Source organism: Epinephelus lanceolatus, chromosome 8, assembly GCF_041903045.1.
Source record: "Epinephelus lanceolatus isolate andai-2023 chromosome 8, ASM4190304v1, whole genome shotgun sequence".
Classification (NCBI taxonomy): domain Eukaryota; kingdom Metazoa; phylum Chordata; class Actinopteri; order Perciformes; family Serranidae; genus Epinephelus; species Epinephelus lanceolatus.
Window position 1 is genome coordinate 28,304,616 of NC_135741.1, and position 25,565 is coordinate 28,330,180.

The window sequence follows — 25,565 nt, forward strand, 5'->3', positions numbered from 1 at the left end:
CATGAAATATATGATGGGGTCTGTAGAAATCATTTATCTTTGTAGTCAATAAATGATTTAGTGTCTGTGTTTTTTGACACCCTTTGTTTTCATTTAATCAGATTAATTAGGAAAAGGGCACATACTGAATTCTTTCATCAACCATTCTGCTGTTAGTGTTGTGCATGCAGCCATCTGACTGCTGCAGATGTGTAACTCATGGCGTGGAAAAGGTGCATTATATTCAAACGTTTGTTATAAACTTTCATATCAGATTCTTTTTTTCTTACAATCTGGTGTAAACATTCAGTTCTTAAGGCGGTTGTTGGGTTTGGGGTTTAATTACACATGTGCTATCCTCTCTTTGCGTGTGTGTTTATTTCCATGGTGGTTATTTTTAAGATTTTAATGGTCATTGTCCAGTTTGTTGTGGTGCCTTGGTCAGATTTCCATTCAGTCAGCTGAACACTTCAGCTCCACTCATGTTGGAGGAGTGGCACTCATTTTTCTGTTTTGTATTTCCAACCAATATGCTTTTTTAGCCATTTCAGTGTATGCATTTCCAGTTGATTGGGCCAGTGGCGCCGCCAAGGGGTGGCCCCCTCACAAAAATAACTGGAGGCCTCTGCGCGGTGTTTTTAAACTCGATTAGACTTGTTCCCAGTGAAAGTTTTGTTTCTTACAATCAATGTACTCCTTCAAATTAAAGCTGTATATTTGTCTTTTTAAGGAAAAGGACAAGCAGCCTATCTGAAGAACAATGAATCGCCTAGCTCATGCATGTAGAGATACATAACAAGATTTTTGTGGAAGTTAAAATGTTAACCGTACAGGTATTAGTCTGTGCACATCAGATAATTAGTTACATTAACTGTAAAATCAGAAACCATGGTTTATCAGTATAAGATTCTTTAACTAGACGTTATATTACAACAGCATAATAGAATTCCTGAAATTCAATTAAGGATTTTGGTTTTGGTGTCACCCCAAACCACTTTTCACACATGCAATGCAAACCTGAAATTATTTAGACATCACCCGCAGAAGCTGTATGTGAATAGGATGAATAGGACAATAAACACATTTTACTCTGCCAGCTCCGTATACAAAGTCTGTGAAATGTCCGATGGAGCCCATGTGTGAATAGAGCAGGTTATTGTCTGTCATCGAGCAAGTGGGCATGTTGATGATATTTCTATCCTGCTGCTCAGGCGAAATTGGAGGCAAAGGTAAAGAAGAGGATAGCAGCATAAATGTCCAACCGGATATTCAAGCACTTCAAGCACTTAAGGGCCAAAGACGAAATCAATTTACCAATTTACAGGGACAACCAGAGGCTCTGTTTTTTATGACTAAATTACAAACCAGCAACGTGACCGCCGTGTAATCCGTGGCATGTCCTCCCTCCTGCACACTCTACCCAGGCGCCATCCCTTTGATTAAACCAGAGTATTTCAAGTAGGAAGTGAGGACATTTGTGACACAAACAGACAATCTCCTGTTGTGTGCTGCATGTGTGAAAAGGAAACTGCGGACAATGTCTGGACCTGATTCTGTAGACAGGTCCGGACATTGTCAGAGTTCGTATTAGGAATGGTTCAAGATGTTTAGTAGCCCAATCTGGCCACTCCTATGAAGACTTTCTGGGGGCACCACTGGATACAGCAGTGTCCTGCAAAACTGGACTGTAGAGGATGATAATCCCCTAACCAATGGTTGATGTTTAGGGACTGTCTCTCTGTTCTGTGCAAAATCTAGAAACCTTTCACGACCAACACACCCTCCTTTTTTCCTCTGTGATCATGAGTAGACTGGGAAAGTGCTTACAAAAACTTTGGGCAAACCTCAGATGTTCAGTTTCAAAGATTTTATAGGTAAAATCATAAAGCAAAGTTTATGTCACTGAACAGCAACATTCATTCTGGTCTTATAGTGACAACGAAACAAAAAACAGCTGGAATATCAGCACTGGCATGGCTGGCACAGATTATAGATATACAAGCAGTACAAAACACTAACACTAGGATGGAGTTGTCTAAATACAACCAGAAGGACATCTATGCAGGTCTTTAGTTTCTTACAATAATGCCTCAGATACAGCTGCTGGTATCCACTGCCATTTCATTAAATATCATCACACATGGATCGCTGACTCTGACATGGTTTGACGTGAGATTAAAATGACACAAGAAACTGCTTCATAGCGACACATTTTCAGGAAACATGACAGACACTGTTTTATCTCACTTTAGCTTGTGCTTTCAGATAGCACTGTGGATCCATTTTACAAATGAATACAAAAAAACAACATATATTCAACACAAATATTAGTAGCGTGTGAGTATAATGTAATCAGTGTTATGCTAGACTAGTTAACCATTTCCTCTTCCAAACCTGACCGTATTTATACACTGTACACTGTCAGTGATTGTTTCTTACAGTATGTGAGGTCTGTGGTCACCTAAGATTAGTCCATACATCATTAACTGTAAGTTATTAGCTTTCATTTCTATAAAACTGTAAACTATAAATAATCTATGTATAGTTTGGTTGTTAGAGTTAATCTCGTCTTGCTAAGCTACTCATTTGTACACTTTAAGTAAAAAAAAAAGTATGCATTTTAGGCCACTAGAGGGTGTCGTATGCAGCTTCTAACATTGTGTTGGTATCACACAGTTAATTATGTATCCGCAACAATTTGGGGAGAATGGGGTTTGTTGTCATGCTTTTTAGTTTCATTTGAATCCCTTTAAGACTGTGTTCTTATTGAAGTCCCTTTTAATGTGTAATTGAAGAATAAGGTGTCAGGTAGAAATGGAGTTTACTTACTCTCTTTAAGCTTATTCTATTCAACACAACTGTCAAATACGTCTTGTGCACTTCTGACAACCATCCCCAATGTGGGGCTCGTTGTCATACACCATGGTTGGTTTGGTCATCCATATACTATTTTAACAAGGAAAAAATGGAAGCAATCTTAATCTTATGAATTTAAAAAGTTGAAATTCATTGATTTTTTTCATTGAAATGCAACAACCTAACAAATTTCCTGCGACGAAAGAACATTAACAGGAAAAATCATCTCTAAAAGTGCCTGTTTCATCCTTATGGAACAATATAAAGAACAATACATGTGACAACCAACCCCAGTAAGAATGTGACAAGTCTCCCAAACTGAGGTTGTTTGCTAGCGACTAAGCTAACAACCATATGTTGTAGCCTAGCTAAGAAAAACCCATCTATACCTCTCCCTTTGTACTTTTTAATCATAATAATTGTGTTATTATAAACCCTAAAGTCCTCTCACCTCCATGGCATGTGCATTGCTCCTGAAGTGACCCTGTAGGTGACCTCTGACCCCAATTCAGAAAATTTCAGTAGGCATACCAATCATTTTTAACAACGCCCTCTAAGGAGCGAGCTCTAATGAATGTGACAACCAACCCCATTCTCCCCTACTCACATTTTAAGACTTTCCATTTACTCACATGAAAGCATGTTCTACTATTAAAGGAAATGTAATTGTCAAATAAAGAATAAAAGCAGTGGAAAATGTCAAAACCCGACTACGATTTTCAAATTTGAAACATTTTGTAGTGTTCACAAATTACACCTTTGTCCACAAGAGCATACAAAAATCCTTCTTTACCAAGATTGCCAGGCCGCCCTCGTCAACACCAATTTTTTACACAGTTACCATGTTAGTTAAAGCCAAATCACAAAGTGCCAAATCACAAGTGAATGAATGTAAACATATCGAGAATGTTCAGACGGAAAATATTGACACAGTCCTTCATCTTGTTGTGTGAGTCCAGCGTTATTCAGCCGCCTCATGCCGATCCTTCTCCTCGGGGACAGACAAGAAGATCTTCTGACAGAACATGGTGAAGATTTCTGAGGAGAAACAACTCATCACATCAGCCCTGTCTGCTTTCTTTTGCTAGATCACTGCAGGTCCACTGTTGTCAGATTTTATTAAACATGGCATCAACACCCCGGTTTGGTTTTTCCTTCGCACTGACTACATAAACAAACCCAATGTATCAGTGCCCACAGCTGCACTCGAGCAGATATTCTCACATGAATTTCACAACAAACTGTAATGGATGCTTCTCCGGCCTTGCCCTGAACAAATAGATAAAGGCGGTATTAAAAAAACAGAGATGTCTCACTCACCCAGCATCTTCTTGACCACATGGGGTTTCTTCCACTTGTAGCCCAGTAGGTACGCCGGGATGCCTGTGAGAATAATGCTGCAGCCGACCAGGCACTCAAACGGAGCTGCCCAGAAGGACACCACGATCATGAAGACGCAGCCCAAAACAAAAGTTACAGGGATGAACAGATACACCTGCAGGAAGAAAATACAGCAGATGTAGGCGTTTGTTCCAGTTCGAAAAGAGCGGATAAAATACTAATATTTGACAAGATGTCTGCATTTTTAGAAAACTGTGAAATTTATTGACAGAGTTCAGGTAATGTGTATTTTCATACGACATTGTTGCCTTTTGTTATATACAGTGATAAATTGCTAAATGATACATGTATCTTTAAATAGTTGGAACATTACAGCTTGCTACGTACAGTGTAATTACATCGCAGTTAGGGTGTAATTTTTTGTACCAACGGTGTACCTGTACAGCACATACACATACATATATGTAGGTACAGGGGAACAAGATGTGAAGTTATGGAATAAAAGGGTAACAATTCGGGAACTTACACAGAACTTGTACTGTACTTATTTTTTAACTAGCGAGCACCTATTTCATTACTACAGGGTATGTACGACCTCCGAGCAATAATCTGTAATTTTGGGAGGAATTTAGAGAGAATTTATGATGTAGTTATTATTTAACTACCAGATACCTATTCTATTATTACAGGGTACAGTGTGACCAGAGAACGGAGCAACTAGATCTGGACGTTTTAGGGAAGATGGAGTGATATGATTTCTGCAGCACTTAACAATCCAATGTGATTTTATTTATTTATTTTATTTTATATGTTTTGTAATATTAGGAAATAGTTAAATGTTGTGATTTTGATATTTGTTAACTTTCTCATAAACATATTATTTGGTAAGATAGATAATCCATTGTTTTTATTCAACTTTTTGTGGGGCAACTTTGTATACACTTTGTCACAGACAGCTACAAATGGGAACGAAATCAACCATTTATATTGTAGTCAGCATACATTATAACAATGTTGTACTTAAAAGAAGCACACCCCATAGTTACTCTGAAAGTACATGTAACAAAAGGGGGAAGTAACTTTGCTTTAGATTGCAGCCCGCATGTTTTATCTTATATAGGCTATAGCTATATTTGTATTTATCTTATTTGTATTTATCTCGTGGGATGAAAGGAGGCCGTGCACAGAGCTGAAAAAGGTAAGCTTGCACCTTGAGGAGCTGTAATGCCGGTCGAACACAATTGCCAGGGAGAAGATATTAAATGTTTTAATGACTCTAAGATTGTCAAAATGTGTTTAAACCGAAGCGCAGGTGAGTGACAAGTCGGAAACGAGCGTCGGGCAATCAAGTAAACACTGCTCCTTTCATTATGTTGTGCATATGTCTATAAAAAATAATTGTTCACCAAAAAAATGAAGTATTGTCCTCATCCAAGTAAGGTCATTCTGAAATACTAAATAAAATCACATTGGATTGTTAAGTGTTGCAGAAATCATATCACTCCATCTTCCCTAAAATGTCCAGATCCAGTTGCTCCATTCTCTGGTCACACTGTACCCTGTAATAATAGAATAGGTATCTGGTAGTTAAATAATAACTACATCATAAATTCTCTCTAATTTCCTCCCAAAATTCCAGATTATTGCTCGGAGGTCGTACATACCCTGTAGTAATGAAATAGGTGCTCGGTAGTTAAAAAATTAGTATTAATCTTGTTCCCCTGTAACTACCTATATGTATTTGTACGTACTGTACAGGTACATCGTTGGTACAAAAAATTACACCTTAACTCCAACGTAATTACGGGCTGTAATCTAAATCGTTACCAAATATATACCTTGATGTCCTATATTGAATCGTGGCATTATGGCTTCATAATAACACAACTTTAAAGGAGCAATTAGCGAAATTCATCATTTCTAGATTGAAGGAATTAAAAAATTGCTATGTGAAGAACTAGAAGTGTAATTTCATCTGGAGTATAACATGACCTCACATGACCCTCTCTCTGTGTTGATCTCCAGCCCATTGTTTACAAGCCGGTCCGGCTGCGCGTTCATGTACGTTCATGTGAATCTCCCCTATAGCCAGTGAGCGATGGCAGCGCATATTTTCGAAATGAAATGGCAGAGAGTGAAAAGTCCACCTGAAGACGACCAGGATCTGACATTACCTCTAAAGAAGTTGTTGGCGAAGAAGTTGTCGGATAAAAAAAGGGACAGAACTCGGATTAACATTGGCCTTGCATTTCCAAGGTGGAGAGCACTGCAAAAGCTAAAGAGGCTACAGTCTAACTCGGAGCTAGCTCTTCTTCTCCTGGACAGGTACAGCATAAAGTCAAATGTCTGTTTTAATTAGTGTTACAGTAACGTTAGGCACATGTCGCTATGTTGATTCAATTAAATTTAATGTTAGAATCGTAGCATGGGTTAATGTCAGGAGCTTGAGTTATTAGCAGCTCTGTCCCAGCAATGGGTCAGGCGTTAACGGTTGTGTTAGGTGAGTAGCCCGGCAGCCCAGTTAACATTTGCAATTAGCATTGTAAAATGTAGCCCGGCGGGCAGCCTGGCGGCTGTGTTTAGCTATTTCCCTGCCTACTTCAATGATGATGGTACCTGTAATAAATGTAATATATTTGCTGAAATGGAGGCGAGGCTCAGTGACTAGAAGAGCTGGTAGAAGTGCTCCATAGCTGCAAGCTACTCCAGTAGCCGTAGTAGCTCTAGTGCTAACTCTGGGAGCTAACACTAACATTCCTCTCTAACATTGGAATGTTAGCATGGCAGTTGACTAGTGCTAACGATAACGTCCCCACGCTTAAGCAGGCTCCCAGAATGTTAGCATGGCAGCCGACTAGTGCTAACGCTAACGTCCCCACGCTAGAGCTCGCCGGAGTCGAGAAGCAGGCTCCCGGAACGTTAGCATGGCAGCCGACTAGTGCTAACACTAACGTCCCCACGCTTCTTGGCTCCGACTCACTGAGCCTGGCGGAGAAGCGTGGGGACGTTAGCACTAATGGGCTGCCATGCTAACGTTCCAACTCTTCTCCGTGAGACCGTGAGCCCAGCTCCGTTGGAGTTGGAGCGTCAGTGTGGCAGCCGAGTAGTGCTAATGCTAACAGGAAAGCAGGGAAATAGCTAAACACAGCAGAAACCAAGAGTGAGTGAAAGACATCGCTAACTGCTAAACTAAGTTGGCTGTTTAGGTTTTATTTCCTCACCCCTGTGGCGAGTGAATCTGCCTGTAGCAAAAGCAGGGGCTAACCGGTGCTTCCTCCTCAGGCTCCACTTCACTCAGCTGCTAACACAGCCAGTTAGCCTCCGCTAGAGAGCAGAGGTAGAGGGAGGAGTGGCTCATGACACACTTTGTTTTGCTCTACAGGCAGTGCACAACAGCAAACCTAGAGGTGAAACAATTTCGCTTACTGCCCCTTTAACTGAGGATGTGATTAGAATGGAAGCCCATTTCTGCCAGTGCAATCCTCGCACTGTTTGTTTGGACTAATTAATGTTGCAGCACCTTACCAAGATAAAGCAGGCGGAGCGGTGGTTGTCCCGCATTGTCAGTGTGATAAAGAAATGAGATCCTGTAAGTCATTGTACTGACATACTTTCTCGAAATAATGACTTAGAGTCTTGCAATAATGAAAAAAGAATCTCAAAATAATGAGAAACTTTCTCTAAATAACGACTCAGTATCTAAAATTAATGGGGAAAAAAATCTCAAATAATAAAAGAGTATCTGAATATAAAGTGAAACTTTCTCCAAATATTGACTTAACGTCTCTAAAATAAAGAGAAATTATACCAAGTGATTACTTTGAGAAAATTTCTCATTATAATAACTTATAGGATTTTTTTTTCATCATCACACTGGTAAAAAGGGCTTCCATAGTGATACCACTGTTGATAATGACATTATAAGCAGTTGAAGTTTCGGGTGTTTGGGTAAATATTGGGTTATCTGTGTATATCATCACATCACCAGCTGAAACCACTGATGGCAAGTGACTAAACAGAATTATTAAAGTACTGTCCTTAAGCACATGTACTTTACTTAGTATTTCCATTTTTTGCTACTTTATACTTCTACTCCACTACAATTCAAAGGGAAAACATTATTCCTCTACATTTATTTGATAATTTTTGTTAAACAGTTACTATAAATATCAGATTGATAATAACAAAATATAATCAACAAATGTATTATGATGTGACATTATACTTAATGATAAGACTTAATTGATCCTCAGGGGAAATTCATAAGCTACCCAGCAGTATATAAATTAATCAAAATTAACTCCACTTTTACCAGCTGAAACATTAATATGATGTACAAATGAATACATCAATGATTGTAATCCAATTATATGATATACATTGTAAACGGACCATTTGGCACTACAAGTACTTTTACTCTTTGTACTTTTAAGTGTATTTTGAGCTATTTATTGTTTTGTAAGAGTTTCATCTTATAAAACAAATGGGCTGAGAGCACTCGGGCTCAAAGGGAAGATGAAAGCCTGGTCAACCAAAATAATATTCCCATGATGAAACAGAAACAAAGAGCCATGTATGCGTGCAAACACCACTCCCTCTGAGCCTGAAAACACAGTATGGGTCCACTTCCAACCCATAACAAGAGCAGTGATACAATGGGGCTTTCATTATTAAAAAAAAGAGACGGAGAAGAAAAAAAAGTGATTTCTCTATGAAATCAGGACACGTGTTGATGTTTTGGGCAGACAAAGAAACTGGCTGAGGTTCAGTTGGTGCAAAGCTGTTATATGATTTTTACCTCTCAGTGAGTCTCAAAGCCTTTAGGAAAGGCATTTCTCGGACAAATCTCCAGCGCAACATGGTCTACCAGCTGCAATACAACATTTCAGACACAGGTACTCTACCTTGATTGGCCTTCTGAGGTCCGGCTTGGTAAAGCGCAGCCAGAGCATGCCAGCAATTGCCATGCCAACACACAGCCAGGTGAAGAAGCTGAAGAGATTGATGACAGAGAAGATGTCCTGAGAGATGGCGTACATCATGGACAGTAAACACTGACACAAGGAAAAAGAAAACAAGACTGTATTAGTGTGCATACATAAACACACACACACACACACACACACATATTGTACTCCTCATGTTATTTGGAATTATGTTTAAGGTTGATTCTTGTGGAATATGTGCTAAATGCTAAACTAGTTTTTGAGGATCTGACAGAAGGTACCTTGTCTAATAATGAAGCGTCAGTAAAGGTTATGCATGACTTGATGCCCCTGTATTTAATAAAACCTTGTTGGATGCCATCATAGGTTGTTGGGCTGATTTGACACCAATTATTTCTAAAGCTGATAAAATAAAATATAAAAGTAACTGCCAGATCACTGCTGTTAGTAGCGAGAGTCTTACTGTGAAGATGAGGGATGGCACCGGTGTGAAGAGGTCTGTGTGGACCAAACCCAGAGCAGCAGGGAGTTGACCCTCTCGAGCTCCAGCATAGAACAATCTGGAAAAGAGAACACTCTGTAGGGGCTATTGTGTGATGAAACAGTTGGCCTACAGAAATTTCCAAACAGTAATAGTGTCAGATTTACCCTCATATCATATGAAACTACACAGCCTCCCAACATTTATGAGTGTACACCCCATTAACAATGTGTCCTTACAACAGTGCGTATGATATCAAACAAATTAGCGCCCCTGTTAGTTAGGTTAGGTTTAGGAAAAGAATCATGGTTGGGCATCATCATGTTACTTTCTTAATGTAAAGTTACTTATTTAACATAAACTTACCAACTTAACATAAACTTGGGTGGGTTAGGTTTAGGAAAGAAACGTTACGTAGGCCAGGTTTAGAAGAGTAAAGTTACCTGGGTTTGGTGCAGGAAAATATAGGCATGTAGGTCAGGTTGAGGAAAGTAAAGTGATGTAGGTCAGGTTTAGGAGAGTAAAGTTATGTAGGTCAGGTTTAGAAAAGTAAAGTCATGTAGGTCAGGTTTAGAAAAGTAAAGTCATGTAGGTCTTTTTTTGGAAAAAATGGAAATCTTATTATACTTTGAAGTGATCTATTTTGTTTGGTTAATTTTGTTTTTTCCCCCTTGGCATGGGGACATGCGGGATGGATAGTGGCTCATGGATGACTGGACGATTTCTCCCTCCTTGGAGGGGCTCTGGATTTCCAGGGGGTCAAGGTTAGGGATCATGGGGACCTTTGTGGTCTTGAGAGACAATAATGGACATGGAGGATACCTTGTCAGTGACACTGAAGTATAGCCTTGCCTCTTCTTATATTCTGTTTTGCTCAATGCTGGGCATTTCACCTTTGCCTATGATGTCCCTGCCTGCTGTTGTTGGATTTGTCTGTTATTGGTTTTTGTCTGCTCTTTTCTCTTTGTACAAACTAATAAAAATTAAGTTTAAAAAAAGAAGAAGAAGAAAGAAATAGTAGAGTCATGTAGGTCAGGTTTAGGAGAGTAAAGTTATGTAGGTCAGGTTTAGGAAAAGAATCACGAACCACAATCATCGCTCTCCAGGGGGAAAGTTGTGTATTTGTTCAAGGACTTTTGTTCCTACTTCCTTCTTGACTCCTGTCAGTGCATTTGTCACATGATCACAGCCTTCATGATTACATTGGTTACAGAATATGCATATTACTGGCTCATATTTACATGGGTTATATACAAATTCTGGTGCATTACTTTGCATGGGGAGAGCCTGAAAGACAAATATCTGACTGCACTTTAATCACTGCAAATAAATATTATGCTTGAAACTGGTAAGCAGTCATAGGTTTATGAAAAACTTTTAATTACACACCCCACAAACAAGTACGCCTAAACCTTATTTTTAACCCTAAACTCACTGTTAGAGTGTTTTATTCTCTATGTGCAAACACATACCGTGCTGAGGTGAACAGGGATCCATTGACGGCTCCAAAGCAGGATAGTCCCACAAAGACAGGAATCAGCCAGGACATCACACCCAGATGATACTCCCCAAAACTCTGCCAAACAGCACAGCATATATGAGAAAACCTACCAGCAAGATGCAGCTGACGGCTATGAGGTAAAGTCTATGACAGAAGAATGCTCACCACGGCAACAGCCTCCGACTCGACCATGACTTCAGGGGAGATGGTGGTGAAGTACGCCAGGTTGGTCAAAACGTACACCACTGTCACTATAGGCATGGATATGATGATGGACAAGGGCAGGTTCCTGTTGGGGGGAAAGGTGAGAGCTTATCAGAGGAAAAAACACCCAACATATGTTCTAATAATATCTGACTGTTTCAACTGTGTTTATGACATTAGTGATTTAGTTTGTGTCCAATTTCATGCAGTCCAGTTGGCAAATGTGACTGTGTTATATCAGGTGATTAGTTTCTCACAATTGTCAGTCAGGTTAGATTAATATGAAGCAAAACAACTCAGTATTAAATGCATCATGTCTCTTTGCATACTGTGTCTCCATGCAATCAACTGATGGTAACAAGCTCAGGCATGGATGAGGGTAGTCATGCTAGTGGCATGTACAATCCTCATAACAACCTTCATCACATTTAAGTCACCTCTCTGGATTGATCATCTCCTCCGTCACATAATTCAGGTAATTCCTAAAAAGAAAAAATAGTTAAACAATATTTTAGGGTTTGTTTAAAGGCTGGACTTACTGTATATTGTATGAAAAGGCAAACAGTTGGCAGCAATTTCTATTTCTGGACTGTAATAACATCAAAATAGGTCACAAATAGCTCACCAGCCTCCAAAAGCAAAGAGACCACTGTACAGAGCCAAGACGATATTGTCCACTCCCATTTTACTGCCTTCAAATGCCTTCTCTGGCGTCAGGTACGGCACATCACCTGCACACAAACAGAAATAAGAAGTTCATTCTGCTCTCCACAAACCGCTTTAGTTCATGAAGTAACTGTGTGCTTGCGTAGACATTTAATGGATTCTCACTGAGGGCTGCTGCCACTCTTTATTTCGCACATGAAGGCCAGTCTGTTGCCGCCTGCCCTTTGACAGGCTTGACATTTTGCAACTCGCCAGTTGGGGCTCCGTCTGAACACTTAGCCTCCAGGTTTGAGCACCTGCTTTGATGTACTGAAACATAATCAGCTCCTGTCCGGCTGACATTTGAAAATGAGCAGAACTATCTTGTGATAAGTAAACCTCAATCCACTCATTTATCCACAGCAGCTAACGGACAGAGTGTATCAGCTGCACGCGTGTGTGTGCTTAAAGTCTTGGTTGTGTGAGGCTCTCTGCTCTACCTGTCGCTTTCAGATGGTAATGACTCGGCTCTCCGTGAGGCCTATTACATATACATTATTTTCTCACCCCGTCCCTCTCTCTCGCGCTGTGAAAGACCACAGTGTGACAACAGCCGGCAAGCTTCACAGCGTAGTTGCCATGGTAACGCACTGTGGAGCACAATGGCGGTGGGTGTGGCCTTGCAAAAAAAAAAAAAAAAAAAGGGGGGAGCAGCAGCAGATGTAGCATGGTGCAGATGATGGCCACACTATTTTCCCGCGCTGTTTTAGTTTGAATGACGTGGAGCTGATTCAGTTTCTGTGCTTTTCTGGTTTTCAAAAGCTTTTTTTTTTTTTTTGTGGCCGAAGTTACCATTGCACATGGCAATCACATGGGCAGCGGTTGCCTCCATGTTTAGGGCAATGGTATGGAAGATTCAGCTCGTATTAAGATTCATTGTGAGGATAGTGGATTGCTCCAGGCAGATTAATTGTGTGTTTCTAAAGTCCCCACTTTTTCCCTTAAATGCCTAATTCACTCATATCGTGTTCTGTAACAGATTGCACATATTACATACATACATACACAGTATACAGCCTACACACTGTACCAGTGAGTCATGTACGAAACCAATTACGAGTGTTCAGCTTCAAGGTTCACCCACGCGGACACACACATGTACATGGCTGAGCACTTGCTCCGACTCAATCACATGGCTGAGGACAGACAGGCCTTGTGTTCAGACTCAGCAACTGTGCTAATAAACTGAAAAGGAGGGCAGTCTGCTTGGTTGGGCTCATTAGTGTTAGTCAACAATTTGTTGATCATTAGAGACAAAAGAAAGGAACCTCATTTTCAGCAGTGCCAACGCACACTGAGACAATAATGCATAGAAGTAAACTTACTGGTACTTATTTTATTGCACATTTAGGACCGTTGTTACTGCAGCGATTAAAAACAAATAGGAGATGGTTTAACACACTGCACACAGTTGCACACTGGGAAGTACATGCATATATTGGACGGTGGACAAAGCAATGTCTGTTGATAAATAATAAAACACGCTTATACTTATTCGCCTATCGAAGAGGATCTGGAGCAAAGTATGATGGAAAGCTGTTAGAATCTATCCAGGTGTCAGCCAAAGGTAGCAATTCACAAGAGTTTTACACATCATTAAGTATATTTGTATTTGGCTGAGATAACATGCCTCAGCACACACACACACAATCACATCAAATAAGAACCAGTTTTTCAACGAGCCAGCTAACCACCTCCACCAAGAGAGTTATGTTTTCAGTACGTTTTTTTTTGTTTGCCAGCAGGTTTACAGAAAATCTACTGACCCGATTTCCATGGAACTTGGTGGAAGGGTGTAACAAGGGCCAGGGAAGAGCCAATTAAATTTTACAGTGGCTCTGACTCATTGGCGAGAGACATTATTGATTTTTTTTTTTTTTTTTTTTTTTAAATTTTGTTAACATTGCAAGATAGGGAATTTGGCCTTGGTGGAAGTCCGAGTGCCCGTCTTGTTTTCCATGTATTTGGACCGTCTAATAATAAAGTTTTACAAGAGAATTTACTTAGTGTCAACTTGTCTAAGTCATCAACTCAAGATTTTTATGTTAAAGCTGATAATTAGAAATTAGGAGAGGATCTCAGAGAGTACAGACCTTCGCCAGGGCCAAATGCCCTAACTCGCAATGTTACAAAAGTGAAAACCAATTTGTGTATCTGCAACTTGATTTGGATCCCCTTGAAAATTTAATGGCTTCTTCCTTGGTCTATGCTACACCCTACCACTCTGTTTCATTAAAGCAGGCCAGTAGTTTTTCCGTAATCCTGCTGGCAAAGTGTTAAACAAACCGACTTCTTGGTGGAGGTAATGACACCAAATAGGGAAATAGCTTGAACTAACAACCCAGGTGGCAATTGATATGAATATGCTATAAGGCTTTTTAATACTGTTTCTTTTTGATACTGGGGGGGGGGGGGATGACATGCAGCAAGGGGCCACAGGCTGGACTTGAACCTGGGCCACTGTGGCAACGGCCCCGCACATGTGGCGCCCGCTCTACCACCAAGCCACCGACACCCCAGGCTTTTTAATACTGTGTTATCATTGCTGCTTTTGGTTTCTTTGTGTTTTGTAGAACTGTGGCCACAGGATGCTACACATCACAGTTTTACACGATCTCTGAATGAACCTGATCATGACAAACGGTCTGTGAGTAGGTGGGACTCACCTGTGAAAATCTGGATGAAGCCAAAGAGGATGATGATGACCAGGGCAAACAATTTGGAGGCCGTGAACAAGTCTTGCACTTTCGTGGCTGCTCTCACACTGATGCAGTTCACAAACGTCAGGGAGGCTACAGGAGGAGGTGAGATACAAGAAAGAGCGTAGAATTAGAATTAGGGGTAAAATCACCATCAATAAGTGAATATCAATTATTTTTCATCTTCAAAGTCTTTGTAAGATAACCCCCGCCAACAACATCCACTCACTAAGACACAAGCAGGCAATGAGCTTGGCGGCGCTGTCGGGCACACTGCAGTTTGGGTAGAGAGGTTTCAGAAGGTAGGTAGCGAACACCAGCGACACCACATACTGCGATGACGGCCGGATGATGAGCATCTCTACCCACAGCTTTAGAAAAGCCGCCAGTTCGCCGTACACCTCCAGGATGTAAGTGTAGTCTCCCCCTGACTTGGTGATGGTCGTGCCCAGCTCAGCATAGCACAGGGCACCCATGGTGGAGATCACTCCACAGGCAGACCAGACGATCAGGGAGAGCCCAGCTGAGCCGGTCTCTTTGACCACACCTGTTGGGGTGACGAAAATGCCAGAGCCGATGATGGTGCCTATGATCATTCCCACCCCGTTGAAGAGGGTGATGCTGCGTTTGAGCTCGATTTTCTCCCCTTTGGCGGGCGTGCCAGCAGTGGGGCTAGTGTCAGTGGGTGCGGAGACCATGGGGGTGGATGGAGATGCCGGCTGCTCTACTATCAGACCATCTTGGTCTGCCTCAGCTGCTGGAGGAGAGAGGACAGCAGACCAGGAGATGAGACAAGAGAGTTTTACAATTAAGGTATGACAGTTTAATGTTGACAGAGATCACAAAAAAGACAAAATCAAGAAAGTGACACAGAGTTCTTTTAAGTTTTTCTTTGCTGAGATATTTCAGGCACTGGTTCATCTAACAGAATACCCAACCGATATGACTACACTAACAAGATCAAACATTTTTTTCTGTGTCATTCCATGGGTCAAGCAGCAAGGAATGAAAGCAGTGTGCATTCTGGTCCAGCAATTTGGAGAAATGTGTGGCACAGACTGTTCAAAAACAGGTTAAACAGGCTCATCAGGGTAGTTTTTAAAACCTGTTTCTGAAGAATGACACCTTACTTCTCTAATTCACCTCTCGCTTTGTTATTTAGACAGACACGTCATCGGGTAATTGTGTTTACATACACAATAAAGGGCCAGTGTAGCACACAAGCTCTAGTTTTGTGTAACACATTTCCTCACCTGTCACCATGGTCACCTGTCACCCAAAACATCATGATGCTTCGCTATAGCCTCATCATTATCAAGGTACTTTTGCATCAGGCAATGTTGCATCAGAGCGCATGGCGGCATAATGCAACCCTGCACCATGTGGTATCTACAGGAGTGTGAGCATGCACTGTACCTACCCCCCATCTTCTCCTGGCTCGCCGCCTTGGCAACACTCTCCCGGCTGCTCCGTGATTTCAGCTCCGGCTCAGCCATCTTCCCTCTTAATCTGGGTCCCCTTGTCTTGTCTTTTTCCTACTTTCCCCCCTTTTCCTTCCTCCCTTTATGTCCCCTTCCTCCTCTTGCCTGGATTTCCTCTCCTGTCTCCTTCACACTCGCACAATCCCCCCACCCCCCCTGCAACTCTCCCTCTAGCCCTCCCTGATTCGTCCGCTCTCACACACATGCACACACACTCTCCTCCTCATTTGCACACACTGCCTTCGTCACTCAGACTGGAATTCATCTGACCCTGATCCTCTCACTGTCTCTCCCTCCCTCCCTCCCTACGTCTCTCCAGGATACAGCAGGGAGGAGCTGAACCTTTGTGATGCTGCTGCTTCTGTTGCTGCGTGAGCCTATACACCCACTCCAAATGAATGATGGGATAGCTCAGAGGGGGAAGTAGGTTACTGGCAGGCACCATTTGGAGGGGCCGCCATGTGACGCTGTAATCTGTTTGTGTGCTGCCTAATCCAGTAGTATACAGTATGTCCATGTGTGCCTGTGTGTGCTTTCATGTCAGGGAGTATTAGGGAGGATGCTGTAGAGCCGGTGCTCCCTCTAGTGGTGTCAACATGGGAAAACAAGTGTCCTTGTTCTCCCCCTGTCGAGCAGAAAGGTGAAACCACAGAGAAAATGGAGACGCACCGACTGGCCATGCTCAGAGCACACAATGCAGAATAAGGATGATGAGGCACAGGATGTGTCTGCATTACATGATGTTTTTCCCACCACGCTGGCTCATTTGACAATGTGAAACTGTCACCAGGTGTTCAAATAGGGCCAGACTTAGACAACATTTAAAAGCCAGTGTGCTCATACTGCTCCATAACAACAAGAGTGTACCTGAGGTACAGAAACACACTTGTCTTTTCAACTGATCTTTTAAGAGTGTATCAATTGAAGAAATAATTTTGCTGGGGCATTTTAAAAATATGACAGCTTATAGGGAGTCTTAATTACTTAACACAGCATCGCAGATGCTTAATTGTTTAAATATCAAAGAATGCAGCCTATTGTTTCCCTCACATTGATAAAACATTCACAGGGCTTCATGTGTGAAGGGTAAAAGCAGTTATAATATTATTTATTAAGGGTTTTAAGCTTTCATTTGCACAATTATAGCCTGTACTGTCAGATTAATTTCCCTGAATGTATGCCTTGCATTGGCTCAGCCCTAGTGAGTTGCATGTCACATTTTAAGCCACTAGATGGCGACCTAAATATGTCTCAGTCTGGTTTTAAATTGGGAGCTTGTTTCTGGCACTTTCTGGCAGTGTTGGGGAGAAGAGAACTGTGTGTAATTAAACTAGTAGTTTAACATCATCTTGCAGTAGTTTGCTGGTAGTTCAACTAGGCCTACATTCATATTTGCATAGTGATTCATGTAAAATTATTTTTTGTCATTTTTCTGTGATTAACTACTGAAACTACAATCAGTTTTAGTCCATAAGTCAATTTTCTTTAATCCTAACCACTGTGGGCAATGCATTTATTAAGCAGAATTCATAAAGCTAAATTTACTTATATTAGTCAATTAGTCAGAAGTATTAATTATTGCTACTTCTGGAAAGCAGGTGTCTGATGAATATTGTATACAAAAGCAAAGCTGACATTCCTTTACTTCCCCATGAATACTAGGATATTATACTGGTTTTGTTCATGCATGACCTGTGAACAAGTGGATATGTTTACAATAAACTCAACTGAGTAGCATCTTTTTGCTGGCATGACTTTTTTGTGTTATACTTTGTTATAATTTTCTATTGCATGTACATTGTCGATTTGATCATTTTCTTTACTAAGTAATTTGAGCTACCTTCTCTAGGGGTATAAACCAGACTAGATTTCTCCCTAGGGTAGCTTTGCTGTAACCTTAGTTCAACTTTTTCTTCCAGGGTGAAGTTGTTGGCAGCTTGCACAGCTTTGCTTTTAAACTAGCTTACCCAGCACTGATAATTTAGCGTCATCTACTGCAGAAGAATAAAGGTAATGCACAAGTGGTAGATAATGTGTGTATTAAGTATTTCTCATCTCAAGCTCTGGTAAATTGCGCCTGCTTTGTAGCGTGTATCCCTCTGAGAGACAATCACTAACTGCATATGATGTGTCCTTAAGTCCACCGGAAACATGCGTTGCTTGGTAACCGTTGTGTTGAGCTTCTATTCACGACGGTGGAGCTAGCGTAGCTTAGCATAGCATAGCTCAGTTTATCTTATCTTAGCTAAGTAGTATTAGCACTACTGAATAAAAATAGTTGCTGACAAAGTGTAGCAGTAACTGTTAATGTGTCGTGTAAAATGTGCATTCAGAGAATGAGCCCCGTTATGTTCCGGCGTTGGTAACTGCGTACTTGCATTTCTATCAACGCTGACAAAGTCAACTTGCATTCATCAAGCTCTGTTCAGGTGAACATCTTAGCTTGTCAGGGGTGAGACACGAGCCGACGCTGGATTCCTCCAGGACACTTTCTGTCACGGGTCCGGGGACTTTCCCCTGGGCAGGAGAGAGAAACCAGGTTCTCAGCATGTAGCCCAGAGTGCAAGCCTTCTGAATGCCCGGATGAGAAAACGACGAAAGCGGAGTATAAGAAGGAGGAGAGGCAACAGATGTTCACACTCACGGTGTAACGGTGTGATTATGGTGCCGAAGTGTAGCATTAAGCGACAATATCGATGTAAATGCGAGCGGAAGTTCGCTCTTACACAGACCGCCTGTGTTGTTAGTGGGTAGTTTGTAACTCTTGAAACAAAGCGTTGAAAAACCGCGAGGGATCATGGGAAACTTAAAGTCATAGTAGCCAAATAATGGCCACCACAGTTTGTTTTAACTGGCATAGTCTATGCCCCAGCACTTCATTACGCTACAGACTGGATTACTTTTATCTCCACATTAACACATCTATTTAACCTGTGATACTACTGAAGCTGTAATAATGTTCATAACACAGAAGTAAGGAAAACCGCAGAGTGCATATCATTTTACATCAAACTCAACAATCATAATCACTTAATTATTAACACGTAGTGTTGTCAAGTATATTATCAGTTAAGAGAAATAATATGTTACGGAGAAAAACAACAGGGATGAATACCGCCTTTGAAAGTTAGTCTAATTAGTCTTTCACTGAAATTTCTTACAAATTATTATAAACCATTTGAAAACATCAGATAAAGGATATAAATCTCCAAACAAAGGACAGTCTGTCTTCAAAGGCAAAAGGACAGCTGCTTCATCGATTAGGACTGTGATAAGACCATCTGGGTCGCCTAAAAGAGATCAATGAAAACGTCACTTCCTCTCCTCAGTATGCCATTGAAGATTCCTTTTCCTTTTTTTTATGAGAAATGGTGAGTAATGATTTAAATTTGAAAATGAAAGGCAAAGAAATTGGATCAGAAGTAAAATTAATTTCACATTTAAACATGGCAATATTAACACTACAATATTATATATATATATATATATGTGTGTGTGTGTGTGTGTGTGTGTGTGTGTGTGTGTGTATATAAATGTATATACACTGGTTAGTACCTCGGGGAAGGTCAGAGACTGCAGTCAATAACTACCCCTGCAAGTGATTCTGTTTCGGGTGACGAAACCTGAGAGAAATAAACATCAAAGTTTACAGTGAGTAATTCTCTCAGAGGAAACCAGGGGGCGCAATTTCTCAGCTCCTCTTCTCACAGGTTATAATCAATCAGGGCTGACATATGAATGCTCTGCAGCTGCAAAACTCACTTTCATCCACACTCTTCCCACTTTTATCTCTCATACTCACTACACTGGGACACAATCATTTACATTTTAAAACATTTTGAAGTTGAACTGTATCCTCACAAAAGCTCAGACAAAAATCAACCATACTATGTCAGCGTTAACAGAGGTGACATAACATAAAAATATAAGAAATTACTCTTAAATAAAACTACAAATGTACAGCTTGTATTCTTATTTTTTAATCTTTAAATTCCCTAAAAGCTACTGATGGAATATGTCAAGTTGTTTACTCAATCAAAGATATATCACTATAAAAATGAGCCTACTACAACACAAGGCTCTGTGTTTAAAATAAGAAATACAGAAGTACCATCAACATCATATATATGATACTGTCATTTATTACATATTATCTTTATCACTGATGCATCATAATATTGGTTCAAGTGGAGCCATTTTCCTTTATATATACTTCAGGTTTTTCAGTCAATAACAAAGCATCACAATTTATAATCTCATCATATATTTTGAAAATTAATCTGGACAAACAGGTAATTGCAGCATTACAATAAGAGCAGGGTATAAAATGGCAGAAAATGGAAATACTTGAGTAAAACACGAGTAACTCAAAACTGTAATTGTATAAATTTGTAACTTACCACTGCCAGTAACTTTAGACTTGCATGTTTACGCACACTGTGATCCTGTTAATGTTTTTAATACATTTTCTTTTTGACTGGTCTGCTTCATAACCCCAAGAGAAGCTTCTCTTAATCCGTCATGCAATTTGCAAGTCAATGGTGGTACACATGTAAGTTACACCTATACAGTTATGAGGCACTTGCATGAATATTTTACTTCTACATTTCAGAGATAACGTTTACTCAACTGCAATACTTAACAGATTGATCATTAAATACAAAGCATACTGCAGATCAGTGATGATTAAATTATCTGAACCTCAGCCAGGCACAAATGAAAAATGAAATTCTGCCTCAAATGCATCAATTATTTCAAATCATATAATCAAAGACAAAAATGATCACTGCAGCAATAGTGTGTGTTTTGTTTAAGTGAGCTGCGTGACCTCAGCGCTGAGGTTATCAGCCTTAAAAATATATTGCTTGCATGATAAGACTGATATGAAAATTATACTCTGTGTGTTGCAGCAGTATGATGGCACATTAATTACTGCCTGAGCCGACAGTGATGACAGATGTTGCTGGAGAGGCAGCCCACACAGAAGTGGAAGCTGTGTGGAGTTTGTGTTGTTGTTGTTCTTTTCTCAGGCAGCAACTGTGACAGCCAGCGTCTTACAGGATCGACCTGCTGCAAGAAAAAACATGATTTTACATGTCATCTGCATTTAACGTTGAGGTAGTTTGTGCTCCATCTCCTTCGGTACCTGCTGGAAGACAATGGTGTGGTAATAATAAAGCATTTTTAGAGATTACGAGGGGTGGAGGAAGAATTCAAATCTGGACTTAAGTATAAGTAACAATTCCACCATCATAAAATACTCACTTAAAAACATATACAGACTTGTTCACAGTAAATGTGAGTATTCAAATATTAAAGGGCTTAAATTACTGACGGGTAAACAGCATGTGCAAGGGCGTAGGTTTCGGCTCAATACTTGGTGAGACATATGAAATGGGGGTCCTCTGCTAGAAAATTTTAAGCATCAAACATTTAATTTTCTGCATTCTGGTGATTTTTTATGAACCAATTTGTGCCTTTTCTGCATTAATCAATCTAAATGTCTGAATGTTGTGGCTGCTCCCATTGCAGCTAAGCCTGGTTATATAATTTATACACCATTATACTGTCGGGGATTTTACATAGTGACACTAAACTACAGCAGTGTGTCACAGTCATCACTATAATGTCACCTTGTATCTCTAATCTAGGGATTTGTATGCTTTCACATCAAGTTAAGGATTATCTGCTCGCTACATAATGTAAAAATGCATTATTACAGAGCCAAAACAATACTGTATGTAATACTGTAGGTACTAAAAAAAAGGATGAAGAATGCAGCATCTTAATCTGCAACATCACTTCTAACTGTAGGCCCTAACTGTAGGGGCGGCAGTAGCTCAGTCCATAGGGACTTGGGTTGGGAACCGGAGGGTCGCCTGCTCAAGTCCCCGTCCGGACCAAAATATGGAGCGTGGACTGGTGGCTGGAGAGGTGCCAGTTCACCTCCTGGGCGCTGCCGAGGTGCCCCCGAGCAAGGCACCAAACCCCCAACCGCTCGGGGCACCCGACCAAAGGGCAGCCCCCTTACTCTGAGATCTCTCCACTTTGTGCATGTATAGGTCCTGTTTGTGCATGTGTGTGTCTTTCAGACCTGTGTGTAATTGACAAGCAAGAGTGAAAACATTGAATTTCCCCTCAGGGGGATTAATAAAGTGAATAAACTTAACTTATAAACTTAAACTTCAGATGAATGACGTATAAAGAATAACAAGTACCTTGGGGCACCCAGTAGCTCAGCAGGTAGAGCAGGCGCCCCATATACACAGTGTCTTTGTTGCAATGGCTTCAGGCTCAATTCCAGCCCATGGCACCTTGCTACATGCTGTCCCAACCTTTCCCCCTTCACACGCTCAAAACTGTCCTGTCACTGAAGGCAAAAAGCCACAAAAATAATAATAAAAAAAGGTACCTCAAAGCTGTACTTACCCCTTAGAAGGTTACACTACAGACAGCTGGTATACACTGAGCACATGATGACACCTCTGTGACACATCAGCAAAAGCAAGGCCACCAGTGCACTGCAACATATTCAACTGACATGAATTTACAGTAGTTTTCCTTATATAATTTAATGTCAGAGGCCCTGAATTTTATTTCATCACCAGTCTTTCATTACTGCCCACAACACCCTTTTCTCACATACTTTGTTTTTACCTGTCTCTGCATGTGTCTGATTTGTTTTCTCATTGTCTTCTCCGTGTTTTTCTTGATTTGCTTTCATTTATTTTTGGCCTTGCTATTTTTTGCTGCTCTTCATCGTTCAGTTGTTGCTTTTTTTTTTTTTCCTCCTTCCAGCTTTCTTCTCACTTACAGTCTCAAATCTGTAATCTTATTTCACAGGCTGCTTCAGTCTCCTCTGTTTTCACCTTTTAATCCTATTATCGTTGCTAAATCTTTTTTTTTTTTACAGCAAATTTCTCTCGCTTTCCTGTCTCCATTCTCTCCACCCATTTTTCTCTCGTCTTCTTGTTCTCTGATCCGTCTGCCTCCTCTCTTCCATCCCACGCCTCTCCACTGTAGCTATCTCTTTATATATACTTAATCTCTTTGTAAATGCGGAGAGACAGTGATAACTTTGTGATGGATGTTTTATAGCTGCAGTTTGCAAAGCAGAAGATCAGGGTTGTTACTCAAATAGTTTGCTTTATGTGTTGCTATATGTATACACGTATGATAAACATATGTGGACTCAGGGATTATACAGACTGTACAGCATACAGCACCCTCTGTGTTCAGATCTTCATTTTAGATACCGGAAATCTCACCAAAATACACTTTAATGGGAAAAAAACAATTAACAAAACCTGAGGAAGAGCAGTAGAGGAGAGAGCACTCTCCCAGGCAACGAGACAAAGATGACACAGTGTGATATCAAACAGGGTTAGACATACAGATATAGAGCTTTAATACTTCTTATGTTTAGAATGAGCATGTGTATATGTGTGGACTATATGCATGGCTGTGTGATTGTGCTGTGGGAAAGGTGGGACAAAGGATAAAGAGAAAACAAGACAGAAAAAAATAGAGGTTATAACTGTTAATGAGTTGGCTTCATTTCAATATGGACCTGACTTTGGTGGAAGCACACTGTTGTAAAAATCGAATTAGATGCTGTATCAGTTGTAGGATGGTGTGATATGTCATAGAATACTGTGATGTTAGAGGATACTATGATTTCTGATGATGGTTATATGTAACCAAGACAACCAAATTTTAATCTTTTCTTATTAAACTGTCTGTTTTATGCGAGAGCTGCTACAACTGGAATTATTGACTCTGCCTGATGATGCCAGAACTATTTAATCATGATTAATCAAATCTAGCAGGATCTGTTTGTGTATGATTATTTGATTTGGCTGTATGACCCACCCATCTTTCCAACCCACTAATCCTTCTCCCTCCCTGATCCCTGGTAGCTCGGAGGAAGGTCGATTGAAGCCTCTGTCCTGGCTGAGTAGAGGTCAGACCCCAGGAACGGGTCTCTGCCGAAGCAGCTGACCTCAAGTCAGTGTAGTGATAGATAGCCTAATTGTTGCTTGATTTACATGTCATATAAATATAAGGAACTGTAAAACATTTCTTTATAAAAATCTGACTATGCTTTTACGCAAGCTGTTACCTGTGGAGCTGAAATGAAGCCAGCACAGAAGTGTCAGAAACTGCAGTTCCTCTAATGGCCACTTGAGGCTGGCTCCACAATTGAGTCAATCTCTATAGACGCCTATGTTGAAACCAAACACCCAACTTTACAGCAGAAATAATCATGTTTACAACCTGGCACAAAAAAATTTTTGGTCTCTACAGCTAATTTCAACATTCATGATAACTGTACGGGGGTGAATATTTATATTACTCATCTGTTTAAATGTTATTAAGGCTTAAAGTTATGCAAAATTAAGGGCATGGCAATTTGAGTGACAGGCTGTCTGATGCTATATTCACAATATGAGCGACACAGCAAGAGCATTGCCAGCGTCATTATCACAGAGTTAACACAGAAATGTTGCCCAAGTGCTCGTTACCATAGCTACATTGTCACAGGCTTGTGTTTGTTTGCTACTGGCCACACACGCGCTGATCGCCATCTAAAGTTTGTACATGGTCACGAAAATATCTGTTCTCTTGATCCTTTTTAACATCAGATTTTGCCGCCCCACTTCACCCTGTGTGCACCGCAATGCACAGAAAGCTAGCATAGCATTAGCTAACAAAAGCTAGCTAAATCAATACCATAGCTAAAAACAAACCAAATGATTGGTTGATGCTTCCCTGTGTCATTTGAGTGCCGAAAAAGTTGAGGCCAGCTCAACTTTCATTTGTAGTGCATCACACCTGTCAGCAGCAAAAATCAGGCGCCAGTTTGTATCTTCACGTCATTGGCTTCCATTGAAAATGAATTGTAGCCTGTTGCTGTGTCACTTGTGATGTGAATGCCCCCTTCAACAATCCAATCTTTAAATTAATACAAATGTAGCAATGAAGAGAAAGATCAAATCTGTTAAAATGTTGTTGTTTTTTACTGTACGTTTACTTTTTTCATTTTAAGTAAAGTAGTGGTAATGCAAAATGACAAAATATTTCCTCTTAAGTCATACTATATGTTCTTGCCATTATACATTTTTAAATGTTTTATTAAAAGATTTGGTGGCATTTAGCAGTGAGGTTGCAGAACTGACACTTCTTCCTTGTGGCAAGCATGTAGGAGAGCTATGATGGCTGAAGCGAAAGCGTGAATGTCCCTTTGTAGAGCCAGTGTGGTGTTTGTGGGCTCTGAGCTACTGCAGAAATATGGTGGTGCAACATGGCGGACTCTTTGGAACAGGACCCACTCTGAATGCAGATATAAACAGTTAAGTCAGCAAAACACAA

The 25,565-nt window shown here is 40.5% G+C and overlaps 1 protein-coding gene across 2 annotated transcripts; it reads right to left on the minus strand.

Annotated features, from left to right (window-relative positions):
* Nucleotides 1-1,831: 1,831 nt before the first annotated feature.
* LOC117258283 (large neutral amino acids transporter small subunit 1-like) lies at nucleotides 1,832-16,354 on the minus strand. 2 transcript variants are annotated; one of them, XM_033629027.2, is made up of 11 exons: nucleotides 16,133-16,354; nucleotides 14,942-15,466; nucleotides 14,680-14,805; nucleotides 11,934-12,039; nucleotides 11,746-11,790; nucleotides 11,270-11,393; nucleotides 11,076-11,179; nucleotides 9,586-9,682; nucleotides 9,081-9,230; nucleotides 4,156-4,330; nucleotides 1,832-3,873 (listed from the first exon to the last, which is right to left on the minus strand). In XM_033629027.2, exons 1-11 carry the CDS (start codon nucleotides 16,206-16,208, stop codon nucleotides 3,797-3,799), a joined length of 1,605 nt encoding a protein of 534 aa, XP_033484918.1. In that variant the 5' UTR covers nucleotides 16,209-16,354; the 3' UTR covers nucleotides 1,832-3,796. The 2 variants fall into 2 exon arrangements, with proteins under 2 accessions (XP_033484918.1, XP_033484917.1); XM_033629026.2 differs by having other exon boundaries at nucleotides 14,942-15,469; nucleotides 16,133-16,335.
* Between the last annotated feature and the right edge of the window lie 9,211 nt (nucleotides 16,355-25,565).

Coding starts and splice junctions, on each gene's coding strand:
- LOC117258283 (XM_033629026.2), bottom strand. CDS start 16,208: ATGGCTGAGCCGGAGCTGAAATCACGGAGCAGCCGGGAGAGTGTTGCC. Junction 12,040..14,679: donor CTTCATCCAGATTTTCACAG/GTGAGTCCCACC, acceptor GTTTGTGTGCAG/GTGATGTGCCGTACCTGACG. Junction 9,231..9,585: donor TGCCATCCCTCATCTTCACA/GTAAGACTCTCG, acceptor TCCTTGTGTCAG/TGTTTACTGTCCATGATGTA.